General features: G+C 39.3%; 3 protein-coding genes across 3 annotated transcripts in view; all 3 read left to right on the forward strand.

Moving 5' to 3' along the window:
- Nucleotides 1-8,282, forward strand: part of LOC138049653 (uncharacterized) — a 48,257-nt gene extending 39,975 nt beyond the window's left edge. Inside the window, exon 17 of the mRNA XM_068896046.1 lies at nt 5,094-8,282. Coding sequence (XP_068752147.1) covers nt 5,094-6,030 — 937 coding nt within the window. The 3' untranslated portion in view covers nt 6,031-8,282. The remainder of the gene's footprint in view (nt 1-5,093) is intronic.
- LOC138049655 (uncharacterized) lies at nt 6,036-8,282 on the forward strand. The gene has a single exon (XM_068896048.1). The coding sequence runs from the start codon at nt 6,430-6,432 to the stop codon at nt 8,236-8,238; it is 1,809 nt and encodes a 602-aa protein (XP_068752149.1). The 5' UTR covers nt 6,036-6,429; the 3' UTR covers nt 8,239-8,282.
- Nucleotides 8,283-10,324: 2,042 nt separating this feature from the next.
- Nucleotides 10,325-17,500, forward strand: part of LOC138048449 (uncharacterized) — a 40,318-nt gene continuing 33,142 nt past the window's right edge. Inside the window, exon 1 of the mRNA XM_068894640.1 lies at nt 10,325-10,942. The gene's annotated coding sequence lies outside the window, so the exon portion shown is untranslated. The remainder of the gene's footprint in view (nt 10,943-17,500) is intronic.

Genomic DNA, 17,500 nt, shown 5'->3' on the forward strand with positions numbered 1-17,500 from the left:
CCGAAACGGATCATTCTGCAATTTCGTTACTCTTGCAGACCAGATTTAATAAACAACGCCGAGGCCCAGGGTTTTGGAAATTTAATAGCTCTCTACTTAAAGATGACAATTATGTTAACGCTCTACGCAAAAACATTGATTTGTTCAAGGCCAAATATGAAAACGTTGAAGATAAAGGTTTGAAATGGGATCTTATAAAAATGGAAATTAGGGGTTTTACTGTAAAATATGCCAAAACGAAAGCAAAAAGACGTAAAAACGAAGAACCGACACTCCAAAACAAAATAAATGAACTTCTGCTAAGTCTAGAAAGAAATCCTAACAATAACCATGCCCAAAACGAACTACTCGCAGCAAAATTACGTTTGCAAAAAATCATGCACTTCAAAGTAAAAGGCGCGATCCTCAGGAGCAAGGTAAGATGGTATGAAGAAGGTGAATGTAACACGAGATATTTTTTCGGCCTAGAAAACCGTGCCCAAACCAAAAAAGCCATTAACAAGCTGAAAATAAACGATGACACATACATTTATGATCAACTAGCCATCCTAGACAAGCAAAAAAAGTTCTACGAGTCAATCTATCAATCCAAAGAAAGTGATGAAGACATCCCCAGGGTAGTAACTTCCTGAAAGCCGAATTAGTAACACCTTTATCACCCGAAGATCAAAAACTATGTGACAGGCCAATTACAGATGCCGAATGTCTAAGCGCAGTAAAAGATTTCAAAAAATGCAAAACACCAGGTACAGATGGTTTCCCAGCTGAATTTTACCAATTTTTCTGGCCCGAGCTGCGAACCGAAATGTTAGCTAGTTTCCACTTCGCCTTTCAGTCCGGCTGTCTGTCGATTAGTCAACGGCGCGGGGTCATCTCTCTCATTCCCAAAAAGAACAAAGACAAATCCATACTTGAAAATCTACGCCCGATCTCGTTATTGAATGTAGATTATAAAATACTTACCAAAGTCATTGCCAAAAGAATAGAAAAAACCTTGCCCAAAATCATTAATCCTGATCAAACCGGATATGTAAAAGGCCGCTACATAGGCGAAAACATCAGATTAATCCAAGATGTCATGCTTCTCACTAAGCGCTTAAATATGCCTGGAATTGCAATTTTTTGGATTTCCGAAAAGCTTTTGATACAATAAAATGGAACTATCTATTATCCACGCTTCGACTGTTCAATTTTGGCCTAGATATTCAAAGATGGATAGAAGTCATCTACCACAATGTATCTGTGTCCTAAACAATGGTCACGCGTCACCCTTTTTTCAATTGCACCGAGGCGTCAGGCAAGGATGCCCCTTATCGGGCCTTCTTTTTGTAATTGGTATTGAGCTTCTCGCAAGGGCTTTGAAAAGCAACAATGACATAAAAGGCATTACCGTTGGCGGAAAGGAAATAAAAGTCACCCAATTCGCTGATGATACTACAGTATTCGTTAACGACCATCAATCTGTTATTAACCTTTTGAAGCTTCTAAGTGAATTTAAACACACCTCGGGTCTAGAAGTAAACACAAGTAAAACAGAGGCGATGTGGCTTGGAGCTTGGAGAAACAAAACTGATACCCCATATAATTTCAAATGGCCTCAAGAACCGATTCAAGCTCTCGGCATCTTCTTTTCGTACAACTCCGACGCTGCAAATAAGCTGAATTTTGGAGAGAAAATTATCAAATTGAAAAATACGCTTAAGAATTGGAAAAGAAGGAAGCTTACCCTCCATGGCAGAATCAAAATAGTGAAAACCCTAGGTTTGTCGAAGCTAATTTATAACACCTCTGTGCTCGAGATCCCCGATTGTTACGTCAAAGAAATAAACAAACTATCTTTCGATTTTATATGGGAAGGAAAACCAGCCAAAATAAAAAGAAAGACCATAATAAGTGACATAAGTCAAGGAGGGTTGAGAATGATGGATTTTGAAATCATGAATAAAGCGCTGAAAATTGCTTGGATCAAGAGAATCACCGAAAACGTTCAACCAGCATGGAAAATAATACCAGAGTTCACCGCTGCCAAATATGGAGGTTTATCCTTTCTAACCAAATGTCAATACGATATCAAGCATTTCAACCTTGACAACCTTCCACCTTTTTACCACACGCTACTTAAGTATTGACAAGAATACAATGCTGACAAATTCTCGGAGGACCAATGCATTCACAACAAAATCATCTGGAATAATAGTCGCATCCTGATTGGAGACCGGCCAGTTTTTTTCAAACCCTTATTTGAGGCTAAGATTATACGTATTAAACAATTTTTAAAAGAAGACAACACCTTCTTCTCACTGGACGAGCTCATTCGCAAAGTGAACATCAGTATTCCCTTTACACTGTACTATGGCCTCGTCGCTGCCATTCCTACAGAATGGAAAAATATATTAAATCAAAACAACTCGCACCTAAACCCGCCTCTTGAAGACCTTCCGTCGACCCGTGTCGCCTACTCTACACTTCTAACCAACAACGTAAGTCCACCAACATCAGAGAACAGAATTCTAAATTACGGTTTCTCCAAAGAAAGCATCCACAAGGTGTACACGTTGCCTTTCCTAATAACCAAAGACTCGAAATTAATTGCTTTCCAGTATAAAATAATACACCACATCTTACCTACCAAATCCAGCCTTTTTCGAGCTGGCATTACTGATAGTGACATTTGTTCCCTATGTGCTACCGAAAAGCAAACAATAAACCACCTACTGTACCACTGTACTGTATCTAAGGCTTTCTGGGATAGATTCACCAGCTGGTGGTATCAGAAATTCAAACAAGTGGTCAATTTGAATGAATCTAACATCCTATACGGTTGGCATAATAACATAAAAAATAAACAGGCACTTAATGTCACTCTTCTTATTGCAAAATTCCATATCTTCGCGACAAGTTCATGTGATGGCAACTTATGTTTTGAAGGCTTTCTTCTCCGCCTCCAAGATAAACTCGATGTCTTAAAGCAAAGTTATATTGTCCAAAGAAAGCTACATAAATTCTTAAATATCTGGGGAAAACTACTATAAATTACTATAAATGTCACTTCGCTTCGTCCTTTTCACTTTCGTTCATTGTAACTCTTTTCTTTAAGCCAGCCGTAGTCTCGTTTGTAGCTGTTAATTTCATTTACGTTTTAAAACATGTCATAAAGATAATTGTTACCATTCTGTAAATAGTGTAATGCAAGTAGTGCAGTATTGTTCCGTAAGCACCGTTAGTTTGTGTCAACTGTGGTAGAAATGTTATTTAAAAAAAAAAAATTCCTAGTGCCAGTCTTTTTTACCGTTTGATCCGATACAAACGATTTAATGGAAACCAAGGTATCGCAAGAATCGCTTCAATCGCGTCTGTCGTTTTTCACCACGGGAAGCTCTTTTCAAGCGACAGAGATGATTCTAGCGACACAGACGACTATTTGGAAACCGGCCTTTAACTACACAAAATCATTTACACTGTTGTGACACAGCCGCTTTAAGTTTGCTGGTCCCACAGTAGCGCTTATAAGTGTGATTATGATTTCAGGACTTGACATTCTCTCTCCAGTTCAAAGTTATGACTTTCATATATTCCGTACTTCTAATGAACATCCTACTTTACTGAAAAGCCGTTTTCTTGAACCTACAACAACATCATTACATGTACTTTGTTGCCATTTGTCAGGATTTGAACTCCTGAAGAACCTACATCATGGATTAACAAAATCCCTGAATAATTGGTTAAGAAACCTTTTAAAACACGGAACACAACAAGCTGTCTGTGACCGTGTCTCATCTCCACCAAAGCAAGTAATTTGAGGGGTCCCACAAGGAACAGTCCCGGGGACTTTCCTGTTTTTACTTTATGTGAATGACTTAGCATCTGATCTTGAATGTCCAACTACATTATTTGCTGGTGACTGTCTTTTACATATTACTGTCAATACTGCTGCAGACATGCAGCTGTAATATAGGTAAGCTGGAGAACACACAAAGGGCGCCTGTTCTTTTTTGTAAAAGCGACTACAGATATACATCAAGTGTTACCTCAATGATTATTGACCTGGAATGGGAATCTCCTAACTTTTCGCTGTTAACATGCTCGTTTATGTACAATGTACAGAATTACAAATGAAATAAGTCACGGTAACCAAATCTGAGGATTTGACATGAGCTAATGAAACTTGTACCCGTGGATCTCACAATTTCAAATATTGTATTGCGCACGCAAGTAATTGTCTTTAAATATTCCTTTTTTCCAAGAACAGTTAAAGAATGGAACAGACTTCCTTCAGTAATTATTTAAATAACGAGATGCAATCTGATTAGATGATGGATATTGTATTTAGAATTTTTTAAATTTTAATTATGTTGTCAAATTGATTATTATAATAATTATTATTATTATTTATTTTGTATTTTGCTTTTTAAAGTTTGCGTGATTTACTACATATAGTTCCTGCTAACGTATAAATGTAGATGCAGGTGTAGATTTCCACAATGAAACTCGACTATTATTTATTTAGAAACTTAGCATGTAGAATATACGAATACATTTCCACAACAAGTACGTGCTGTATGATAACTTAATAGCTCAGCAACAGGCGAAATGGTAACTAAAAGATCGGAGTCCCAGGCAAGATTCTAACCTTAGTGACAACCTACGTAACACCAATCGGATGCTTTATAGCCATTGAGTAGAAGAACTCGAATCATATCTACTACTCTGATTTCTCAGTAGTCCTTTGGCCCGTTCATTGCCAAGAAAGTGCATTAACCTCTTTCTTGCGAGCACCTTACACCGTTCTTTGATTACACCCGTCATCACCGTGGCCATGTCGGTGGAAAGAACAATAGTGAAAAAGTCTTTTGGAAATTTGACTCTATTATTATACAACACTTGAGCTTAATTTTTCTATTATTTTGGCATGACGTGGCTGTCTTATCACGTGATCCTGTAATCAAAGAATTCGCAATCAGTTTCTGATCTATGTAAGGAAATGCCCAGTGGTTGGATAACCTTGTTTGTGTTCAAATTGTTAGACTTAATTTTCATTTCATACCTTTCTTTTTCTGTTTTTGTTTTTGTTTTTTTGTTTTGTTTTGTTACAGAGCTTTAAGGACTGACTTGACGCTGTCTTCAGGCACTGTTGCTATACAGATAGAAAAATTCGGATCTCAACATATTCGTGTCGCAGATTCATATAAGAACTTGGCTGTTGTACTCTGTGGCCATGGTGAGCTTGAGCAGGCAAAGGAGTATCTTGAGCGCGCTGAATACACTGAGGAGCAACTGAACTACTTCAGGATCTGCTTTATCACTACTGATGTGATAACTGAGGGCCTGCGAACAATCTTCAAACAAGAATGGGACAACCGCTACAAGGCAACTTTGGGAGAATGGAAAGACGAACCCCGAAATGGACTGGACTTCAAAAACCAGGAGTCGCCGAGAAACCAAAGAAAAAACGCGGGTCTTTTGGCAACCATGGTTAACGGAAATAGAGCAGAATGGGATTGCACCATGCTCTTTTACGCTATACTGTACTCCGACTGTATTGGAAGAGGCCTAAACGCAGTAGTCCGATCAAATGTGGATGATTTGAGAAATTTTCGTAATCAAGACTTTGCTCATTTGCCACAAGGCCATGTCAAGGAGTCAGAGTTTCAAACTGCTGTAGGTAAAGTTGTAGTTGCCTTTCAAGCACTTGGCCTCTCCGATCTGAAGATTCAAGAAACCAGAAATCAGGAGAGTTTTCCGGCGGACGAGTTACGAAAGGTCTTGCAAGTAGTCGACCACCTAAAAGACGAACTCAAAGAAAAAGAACGGGAACTTAAAGAAAAAGTTGAAACCCTTAAGGAAACAGAAAAGCATCGAAAGGCCCTTGAGGAGCAGTTACAAACTGAAGCTCCTGCGGCATTTTGCATTCTCCCACCCAAGCCATCGCACGACATTGCCGAACGAGAGCATGAGTCGGCTAAAATAGCTGAACAGCTAAAGCAACTCAACGAACCCATCGAGAGCCGATTAACTAATCTGTACATCTAAGGAAACCCTGGAAGCGGCAAATCTCAGTTAGCAAAAAAACAATTCGCGGGCAAGAATACACATGTCGCAATTAGTTACCGCAACATAGGCGATGTACTCCATGCCCAGGGTGACCTGGAACTAGCAAAGACGTATCTTGAGCGCGCTGTTGAGCTGGAGCAGGCAAAGGAGTATCTTGATCGCGCTGAATACACTGAGGAGCAACTGAACTACTTCAGGATCTGCTTTATCACTACTGATGTGATAGCTGAGGGCCTGCGAACAATCTTCAAACAAGAATGGGACAACCGCTACAAGGCAACTTTGGGAGAATGGAAAGACGAACCCCGAAATGGACTGGCCTTCAAAAACCAGGAGTCACCGGGAAACCGAAGAAAAAACGCGGGTCTTTTGGCAACCATGGTTAACGGAAATAGAGCAGAATGGGATTGCACCATGCTCTTTTACGCTATACTGTACTCCGACTGTATTGGAAGAGGCCTAAACGCAGTAGTCCGATCAAATGTGGATAATTTGAGAAATTTTCGTAATCAAGTCTTTGCTCATTTGCCAAAAGGCCATGTCAAGGAGTCAGAGTTTCAAACTGCTGTAGGTAAAGTTGTAGTTGCCTTTCAAGCACTTGGCCTCTCCGATCTGAAGATTCAAGAAACCAGAAATCAGAAGAGTTTTCCGACGGACGAGTTACGAAAGGTCTTGCAAGTAGTCGACCACCTAAAAGAAGAACTGAAAGAAAAAGGACGGGAACTTAAAGAAAAAGGTGAAACCCTTAAGGAAACAGAAAAGCATCGAAAGGTCCTTGAAGAGCAGTTACAAATTGAAGCTCCTGCGGCGTTTTGCGTTCTCCCACCCAAGCCATCGCACGACGTTGCCAAACGAGATCATGAATTGGCTAAGATAGCTCAACAGCTAAAGCAACTAAAAGAAACCAACGAGAGCCGATTAACTTCTCTGTACATCTCAGGAAACCCTGGAAGCGGCAAATCTCAGTTAGCCGGTCTTGCCGCAAAGAAATTATTTGATGACAAAAAACAAATCGCGGGCAAGAATGCATTCGTGATGACTCTAAATGCGCAAAGTCTTGATTCTCTGTTAGAATCCTACGTCTCTTTTGCTCGTCATCTAAAGTGTTCAGAATATGCAGTCACAAATACTGTAAACGACAAAGATCTGAAGATGGAGGGGAAGATTGCCAACATAAAGTCATTAATTAGTACCAAAGTTGAGCTTTACTCATCGTGGCTGTTAGTGGTGGACAATGTCGTCAGCTTAAGTGGAATGAATCCTCATTTGCCAGAGACCGGAGACATGCACTGGTGTAAAGGTCAGCTGCTTATCACATTGCAAGACACCTCTGCTATTCCTTCAGAAACCTCTTTCAGCAATCACATCTCTGTGAGCAAGGGCATGACACCATCTGACGCCATTTCCTTATTATCCTCTCTCTCCGGCATCGCTGACGGTGAGACTGAAAAAGAAGTTGCTCGGGCATTAGATTACCAACCCCTTGCCTTAGCAAGCGCCGCTATCTTTGTCAAACAAGTTCGGGAAGCATCTTCGAATTTTGGCTGGAAAGGCTACCTCGAGAAGCTTGAGACGGGTCAGCGTGCTAACACTGAGGCCTTTCTTGCCATGACAAACCAAAGCTACCCAATCGCTATGACCACAGCGATTTCACTGGCCGTGGACGACGCGATGTCATCTGACAAGGTTTTGAATCACGCATCCGGTTTTATTTCTCTCCGTGGTCGGCAACCATTAAACCTTGACCTTGTAATAAAGTACATTCTGAATGTCGAGAACGACATCCATAGGAGTGGATTAGACGAATCTGTGGACGAAGATATCATTGGTTTAAGGATTCGAAAAAGCTCGCTGCTGTTAGTGGAAGAAGACGAGAGTGGCGTCTACCTTCAAGTACATCAAATTGTGAGAATTGTCACCCAAACGAGAATCAAAAAGTATTCAAAGGCTCAATATTTCCAAATCATTCATTGGGGTATTACCTCATTTAATCAGTTTATAAAGGAGAAAAATCTTGACAAAGAAGACTCTACTTCTAATAGCTTACAGCTGGTACCTCATTTGATGTGCCTAATAACAGAAATTGACAGTGTATTCAATGTAGCTGACTTATCGGAGGTCAATTTAAGTGCGAAACATTATCCAAGATATTTCATTAGGTTTAGCGCATTTTGTGCTAATCATTGAGGGATAGTAATTGCTTCGCCAAATAAATCATTCATGTCTGGCAAGCAGGATGCTGGTATTAATCAACCCTGTGAGCGATATAGGTTTATTTCTTTGACCAAATCTGGTGACAAGAACAAGTTCAAATGGCTAGGGGAGTTTTATATTATTTATTAACGTTCATTTGAAAGTTTCGGAAACATGGAACTTCAACCTAAAAGATTTTGTTAAGTGAAGATAATTATCTGAACTTGTGTAAAATCAAAATGCTTGGTCAAAACACCTTCGAAGAGCCGACTAGCTAGAAATAAATCAGGAAGAAGACCAATTGCGAGGGAAGGTATTAGTCGTCTTCTACTGTTCCGCTTCTCAAATAATCGTCGCTAACTACTTTTGCTATTTCTGTTGCACGGGCCAGAGATGTCGAAGCATTGCTATCAGCCGAGCGGATTGCAACTTGTTTATTTGCAAGGGAAATTTATCTTAACGCATTTATCCTAAATGCAAAGATATGTGTATCGCCTCGCCGTTAAATAAAGTTTTGCAGTGACGAGCCTAGAAGTCTTTTGTGAATTGTCGCCGTCTGTGTGGTTTTAAGTTTGATGGAACAAATGTTAAGAGAAAAAGAAACATCACTGGCGATAAAGAATTTTGAGACATTGTTAGACCCCAAGCTATCTGTGATACTTGCAAGTATCGAGTACAACACGCTAAGAAAAATCGTAAAAAAAGTGCGATTGCAGCAGACCTGAAGCGGAAGCACCAAGTTTCATACCTGGCATCTTGTCATAGCCACAAACAAACTGCTACTGTCGTAAAACGGAAAAACCCAGATTTAAAGACATATCATACAAAATTTTATTTGTTGAGGCTTGTCAGAAAAAGCTAGGCAAGTGTGTTGTATCTGAGCCCGAATGTTGAAGATAGGATGATCATGAGACAGACGTATTTCAGCCCGAATTGCATAGTAGACTGATTAATCTAAGTAATTATAAAAGAAAAAAAACTAGTGTGCCAAGCATCCAAACCTCGATTTATTAGTGTGTCGTTAATTACAAGAAATAAAACATGTGCAAAGGTATTTACACAGAAATGGAAAGGATGCTAAAAGCCAGTGTGTTTAAAACCTGAAATAAATTTATTTTCAATAATATCAACCAAAAATAGATGGCTCGAGTTAAGGTTTGCTTATTGCCCTGTGAGGAGGCAACCTAGAAGCCCCCGCGTAAAAAGGGAAACGATGTAAATTAATATGTAAAATTGGTAGATATTGTATAGGGTAAAGCAATCTCGATTTGCTCAACCGAGCGCGCAAGGTGGTATCGGTATTGCTTAACCAGGGTGCGCAAGGTGGTATCGGTATTGCTTAACCAGGATACGCAAGGTGGTATCGGTATTGTTCACCGAGTTCGCGAGGTGTTCTGGGTAACTTGAGTCATGAGGCAGAAAGCCACAAGGAGTATCGATATAGCGATTGAAGGTGAGTAATTTTCGAATATTTACATTGATTGCTTTTACTTTGAAAATCAAATATTACAGTACCTGATAGAAAATCATATTGCCTGGGTCAAAGGTCGATTTTACAGATAAACAGTGGCGACGATTTGCCAGACACAAATGAAATCGGAAACAGAAGCGACAGACTCGGCCACAAACTGCTACTAGACGCAACCTCAGAAAGCAAAACCATAGTCTCAGTACGGCAACAGTTTCAAACAATCTTCAATCATTCTTACAACAGTTATTCACAGATAATAATAATAATAATAATAATAATCAGTGACCCGAATATAATAAGCGAGTTTTGTTCTTATTTTATGGTATTTCAAGGTACCGTGGAAAGAACCACATGCATGGATCAAAAAGATGACGTCGTACGAAATGTTGCCTTGAAGTCTTCTAGTCATTGAATATTCCTGTTCCTGTTTCAAGGCATAATGTAAATTGCTTTCAATTGATAGGGTATCAATAAGCACTAAATGACTGGCCCCAAGGGAAACATTGAGTTTTGTTTCCCCGAGACCCTCAATGTTCCCCCAGGCGAAGCCGAGGGAAACATTGAGGTCGAGGTCGTGTTTCCCGAGGGGCCAGTCATTAAGTGTTTTGTTATACCTCCCAACTCAAAATAGAACAATACACAGATAAAAATTATTTGCTTGACGTCGGCTGGCGTACAGATTTGCCGCCGTTTCAAAGGTGCACGACCTGATCACGTGTGAGTCGAAAGTTCAAGTTGTTGTTGCCCTAGGGCGTCATGAAGTTTTGTTCGCCCTAGGGCGTCATGAAGTTTTGGCCATCGACACGTGACACGTTCTCCTCCAATCAGAGTTGGGAGGTATAACAATAAACCTTGATGTAAATGAAAAATAAATGCTGTTTGTTGTTGCCCATCCTATCCTTGCATCTTTCACTTTCATTTACCTACTGCTAATTACATGTAAAATAATATGAAGAGATCACAATGTGCAGCACATATTAATTGGAAAATACCTCAACTGGCATCCGTCTTATCCTACGCGGGGGCAGATGAAGTGAAAACTATTACTAGTCTTGGGGAAAGCAAGTTCGATTTGCTGTACCAAGCGCGCAAGGTTGTATCGGTATTGCTCAACAGAGCGCGCAATGTGCTGTCGGTGTTCTTCACCGAGTTCGCAAGTTGTCCTGGGTAACTTGAGTCACGAGAAAATCACAAGGCGCATCGATGTCGAAGTGCTGTCGATCGAAGGTGAGTAATTTTATAATATTTACAGCGATTCCTTTTACTTTGAAACTAAAAAATTACAGTATCTGATAGAAAATCATTTTGCCTGGGTCAGCAATAGGTTTTTTAGGCACATATCATAAACAGGGGCGACGATGAATGTTGAATGGAATGTTTGTGAATTAAAACAAGGAACTGACGTCAAAACAGCACGTTACCTCATTGTTATGTTTATACATCTTGGCACAATTAGCAAAGCTGAAGGAATCCTAGATAGTGGACTGATTTGTGGAGAAGGTCTTTCACTCTGTTGGACATTAAAGACAATGTTCTTCAATTTCTACAGTATCTCAATAGCTGCCATGTAAAACATCAAATTTACTATCGAGTTTGAAGAAAATAATTTGATCCCTTTTCTTGATGTACTGTACTTTATCATGATCAAACATCATAATAATCAACATCAATTTATCGAAAGAGAACTTTCACTGGTCTTGGTCTAAATGACACTCGTTCACTCCTATAAATTACAAAGTAAATCTGATCCGTACTCTCACTTACCGTTGTTTCCGCATTTGCTGGTCGCCTCGTTTGTTACAATCGTCTTTGGATGAACTTAAGAAGTTGGTGTCACAAAACAGTTACCCCAGAGGTGTTGTTACCGGTAATTATAACATGAATGATGTCTTACAAAGGCAACAAAACAAACCATTGACCCCAACCATCACAGTTCCCAAGAAGACAATTTTCTTAGTTTTACCTTATTTGGGGCTACAAAGCAAAATTGTTAGTATGCAAACTAATCGTGTGTAAATAAATTCTACGGGTTCATTGACCTTAGAGTGATTTTTCAAAGCACTCGTCGCATTAAATCTTTCTTTCCTTACAAAGATGGACCTAGCCGTGGCCAAATGGCTAAAATTGTATATAGAGCTGCCTGTTGGGTCTGCGATGATTTTCATATCGGAAAAACTAAAAGACGATTGCATGACAGAAAACTGAGCATTTTAAAGCATTAATTAATGGTCAACCATGTAACATCAACTGGTCAGAGTTTAAAATGGGATCATTTTGAAATTTTAGTGAAAGGGCGATCCGACATTCACTGTAAAATAAAGGAGACACTATTGATTAAATATTTAAAGCCGACCTTAAATGAATATGTCAGCAGCGAAAAGCTGTGTCTTTATTAGTTTTTGTCACCTCTGTTGTTACTTATAGTTAAGAGTGCATGCCAGTAAAAACCATTTTCGAATTTTCGCGGCCACAGGCCAAAAATGGATTTTGCTCAAATTTTGTCTCGATGTAGCACATTATGCCTCTAAATGCACTTCATAATTTTTTAAGCCGTGTATTTTTATTTTGGAGATTTTGGAGAAAATGCGAATTTAAGAGCTTGTGTCGAAATCGCCATTTTCCCGCAGAAATTAACGCTTACTTTGCCGTCAAATTTTGCTGAAAAGACCAATTCGTATCAGCTCAAAACCTCCTAAAAGCTCTTCTGTGGTATCTCGACATCCGGTTTACTTTTTGAAGGTTTGCACCCGAAATAATTTCACCTTCAAGACGCCTGGTTTTACTTGACTGAAGGTATCCCTGAAACCGCATCGTTTTTCAACATGCGAGAAAGCTAAAAACCTAACAATATTTGCACCGTTAACTCTCTGAATGATAAGCTTTCAAGTGGTATAAAAATTTCATAGGGGAAAGGTATACGCGTTGCGTGACAGGTCGTCAAATTCATGTGGTCTGGACCATTTGAAATCAAATGTCCTAATTTGCATATTCATAGTATGAAAAACAAGTCAATTAGAATTCTTGTTTCAACTCTTTTACGGCAAAAATCGCAATAGGCCTTTTGCAACAAACGATCACATGGTACAAAATCCGCCATGCTGGAGAGCAAGCTTATTATTATTCTCTTATATTGGCCAAATTGGCTCAACCTTTTCCTGGTAACCTCATAATATCACAAACTGAATATCTGTGCCATAGAACCTTAACTAGAACGCAGTGTCTGACACTTGCAGACTGCAGACCAACCCTAACTCGCAGTAAGAGCTAACCGTTTTAAAATGGGAGCTTAGACTTAAATACTGCTTCTCTGCGCTATTTAAAAAGCGTGCTTTATAGACTTAAAAACTGTTTATCAGCGCTATTTGTAGGAAGTCTGCAGTTGTCATACACCTCGAAGGTTGTACTCTATTGTTCTTCTTTCAATGCCAGTTAAAACTTGCTTCCGACTGATGATGCTGGCTGAAAAAACTGCCTTTCTATCCATTCCATTTTTACGTCAGTGTTTGCGTCCTCATTTCTCTAAGGCTGTTTTAACAGCTATAATTTCTTGTGCATGACGCATTAGGATACTTCAGTTTGCTCATTGAGCAGTCTAAAAACTGAAACATTTATAGTAAACAGTCAGCATTTCCAGCAGAAGGACAGATGCATAGTTATTTTAACAGAAATAAACTGCATAACGCTGTCTGAGTGACCTTTTCAGCATAGCTGCGCTAAAATGATAATTATGAATTCTTGTGGCTGCAGGGTGCGTTTAAGTGTTTATTATAAAAATCCAGCCATCCATGATTGATAAGTGAATATTGACCTGTTGCCAATAAGATCTATAGAAAGGAAATTTTCTTTTTTCAATGCTATATGGTGCCATAAATACTTAAGTTCTATCAACCTACTTTACCCAGTCTTTCGTGTTCAGACCGTACCAGGGGCCTGTTTCTCGAAAGTCCCGGTAATTACCGGGCCCGTTAACTTACCGGGACCGTTACCGGGGAACTTTATCGGGACCGAAAGAGTGTTTCTCGAAGCACCCGTAACTTTCCCGGTACTTTTCGGGGCCGGTAAAATAACCGGGAGTTACCAGGCTCTTGCATGCACTTCACGCTCGTCATGAAAAGAAGGAGAATGACTTGGCACTAGATCCGCAGAGCTTGTAGCATCCAGTTTCCCAACCGAGCGCTGTGATGTAAACACAAAGGTGGCGTTCGAAGCCATCCATCGTTCCTTTTACGCCTTCTAGCAGGCGACTTTTTAAACCTCATTGGCGGGCCAAATTTTGCAAAGGGTGTTTAGATGGCAGGATTTTTTTATTCATGCTTTTTGTAAGCAACACTTTTGGTTTGCTGGGAAGCAACGCTCTTTTGGAGTAATAGGAGCTCAGAAAATGTTACAACGACGTTCAGCGAAATTCTCGATCTCGAAGGCTTCGATTCAATACAAGTAGTAGATTGCAGCGTACAGCGAACCACTGGAAGGAGGTATGTCTTTGAGTCATCGTTTAGCATTATCAGATGTTTTGAATTCTCTTCAAGAACATCTGTTTTCAATTTTATCTCGACAGGTACGTCGGGTGGAATTCCGTCTTACCTCAGGTTCACTGCATTTATTTCGATTTTCATTGGCATATATTTGCGAACACTCTCAAGATACACTATTTGAAAAAAAAAATCACGTTTATTTAAGGAAAGCAAAATAATGTTCTTAATTATATAGTTATTTATCATAAGGGTCTAGTAGATTTTAAAAGACATTGCTAAAAGGGATCAATTAGTACGTAATCACTTATTAGTTTATAGGATAATTCTATCCTTGATTTATTGTGACTTCTTCAAGTCAAAGATACTTGGTGCACCTCTAGCTGGAAGTAAGATAATTATATTGTTAAATTTGTGGCACCTTCATTAAGGGGGTGGCACTTAACTACAGAAGGTCAATGGTTGCTAAGGAAGCTGTTTGCATGGATGGTTCTTTGAAGTAACTTTTTCAATGGAAATCTGACATCACTTCAATAAAGGTGTATGCGCAACTAGTCCCAGTCTTTGGTCTCGAAATTAACAAAAAGACGAGGCGGTTTTTTCATCATATGGGAACTGTCCCATCAATATTTGTAAACTGTAGCTTGGAATTTCTATTTGGGCAAAAAATGGAACTGATATTTTGAAAAGTGCATCAGAGGAGGGCCGTAAATCCATGCTACACTGATTTTGTGTTACATTGTTATTGTACTGTTGCATTAAAAATTTGTGAAAAACATCGTTAACTCGTTGAGTTTTTAGGCATTTTCTTTTTTGGCCATGTGATTAAACAAATATGGTTGTCAGTTGAATCAGTAGAAAAAATGTTAAATAGAACACACTTGGCAAAAAATGGTAACTGCTGAGTTAAAGAGACTCACGAAATGATTATTTGAAGGGTTCCATAGCAACAGTTTGGTAGTTAATTAAGAGCCACCCCCCTTTCATGCAGCAATAATGACTTAAATGCTGAATTAGATGTGTTGTCAGTATTTCAAACTGTGATAGCATCTTACAAGCTAAAAATGATGAAATTGGAACTAGAAAGTGACATTTTGAAGGAGAAGCGGGTACCAATAATACTCAGTCATCCTAAAATCACATTTGATGAAGAGCGTTTTCTTAAGCCATGATGAGTCCAGGTGATCTGGTGGTAAATTTGCAGTCTTAAGAAAAGATTGATTTTGTTGTACTCATTTTCATGTCTTTGAGACAGATGTCCTGTTGATCATAAACAAGACTGGCTAGATTCTAGAATACCGGTCTTAATTTGCATAGGAATAGCATCCGTTATTATATGCCTAGTTCTTCAAAGGGCACTTCTGCAAGAATACAATAGTGGCCGGGTATTCTAGAATCACTTCGTGTTACATTATAACACTCGACCAATGGAAATGAAGCAATTTAGTGATAAATATAGTGAGTAGTTTTATATTTATGACTGCTCCATGTATTGGGCAATTTTGTTGTCGTTTTGGCTTTTGTTTGTTGTTTTGTTGTTACTGGTAATATAGACGAAAAACTATTTTGTGTGTATGTATGAGGGGTGTTTCATTTATTAGCTCATGGGAAGGGGGGGAGGGGTGGTTGGCAAAATTACTTGGAAAGTCCTTCAAACATTTCCCAACCCCCCTCTATGGTAATGGCAACAATCACATAACCCCAATCTTTATCCAGCATTATATCTCAACCCCCCTGTTTCTCTCCCTCATAGATACTGGAGCCACCCAACTAATACATGAAACCAGAACAGCTCAGCCAGTTCATCCAATGGACTCATGTGTTATTAGCATTAATGCTTATATTCAACATTTTCAACTCAATAATCATCTATATCCTTACAAGCAACAATTCAGCTGGAGGCGTAGCAGGGTTTTTCTGTTTTAATAGGTACCCACAGGAAGGTGCAGTGAAACAAGGGCTTTCTGCATGAGCCTCTAGGGAGGATCTGGGGACATGCTCCCCAGAAAATTGTTATCATTAGGGCCTCAGAAATGCCGTTTCCCATGTTTTCTGGGGGTAAGTTTCATAAATCAAAGCATGAAAAAAATGCTAACTATTCACTCTCTGTAACTTTGTTTTTTATTTGTCAACCTTTGGAACTACTGATAGAAGTGTTTAGTAGACGAGTGCATTATCCACGGTAAATGTGGCTACAGGAAAAGGGAGAGACCTCTCCCTTTACAATGGAAATATCAAATAAATAAAAATAATAAAATGTTTTATTTTTTGGATTTTTGGAGGTACGCATATATGTGGGTATGTGCGTATATGGTCGCTATGCCCCTGTTCAGCTTGCATACCATCACAAAAAGTAAAATATAAGGCATCCGTCACTTTTAAAACTTCATAGGAAGGGCGGTGCATTTCCATGTCCAGACCGTTGAGAGTTAATCATTACAGGTATTTCCCAATGCAGGCATTTCCCAGGAACAGTTTTAATACTTTTCCAAAATAACATTACCCCCCCCCCCCCCCCCCTTCATGTGCTAATAAATGAAAGCCCCCTTACTGTTTCCCCTTACTGTTTCCCTTTTTTCCAGTGTCATTTAAAATGAACTCACCTGATGACTGTTGAGTGGCTTTTGGACAAAGTGACCCAATAAAATTAATCTTACTGTTAGAGTGCACCTCACTCCAAGTGTTTTTCACTGCAAAGTTGAATCTTTCCATCTATGGCAAATACATTTTTCCATGTTCTCCTTGAAAATTGGTTTCAATGCACAGTAAATTTAACAAAACTCTCTCCATGTTTTGTCACTTTCAAGGCCTAGCTAGCAAGAGGCAATAATCAAGTCTTTAACCAAGGTGATCCCTACCAAACTGCTCTGCATTGCAAACAAGTTCAAAACAGTTTTTCCCTTATAATTGAAATTAACTCATGCCTCTCATTAGCTTTGCAAATATCTCTCTGGTGTTGAGATTTATCTTTATTTTTATAAACAAAAGAAAATATTTTGAGTTAAGTTGGGCTTAAGTTATGTAGAAGCTATTGAGTAATGGAGGCCAGGCAGAAATTTGCTGCTTTGCACTGCCCACCAGAGTAATCAAGGAGGGAGATCTTGTCTTCCACAGGCCCTCTTAGTGGTGTTCTTCGTTTTTGTACAGGCCTTGTGGTACCTGTAGAGTTTGATAATTGGCATACCCACAGTCTCTCAGGAGCCACCCATTCCCGCCTCCTCCACCCTCCATACATGCTTGCAAGTAGCTGGCATTAAAAATAGTTGAATCATGTACAGAGCCATGCCATATGCAAACAAAATTTGTAGATGAC

The sequence above is a fragment of the Montipora capricornis genome, chromosome 5 (genome assembly GCF_036669925.1).
Source record: "Montipora capricornis isolate CH-2021 chromosome 5, ASM3666992v2, whole genome shotgun sequence".
Classification (NCBI taxonomy): Eukaryota; Metazoa; Cnidaria; class Anthozoa; order Scleractinia; family Acroporidae; genus Montipora; species Montipora capricornis.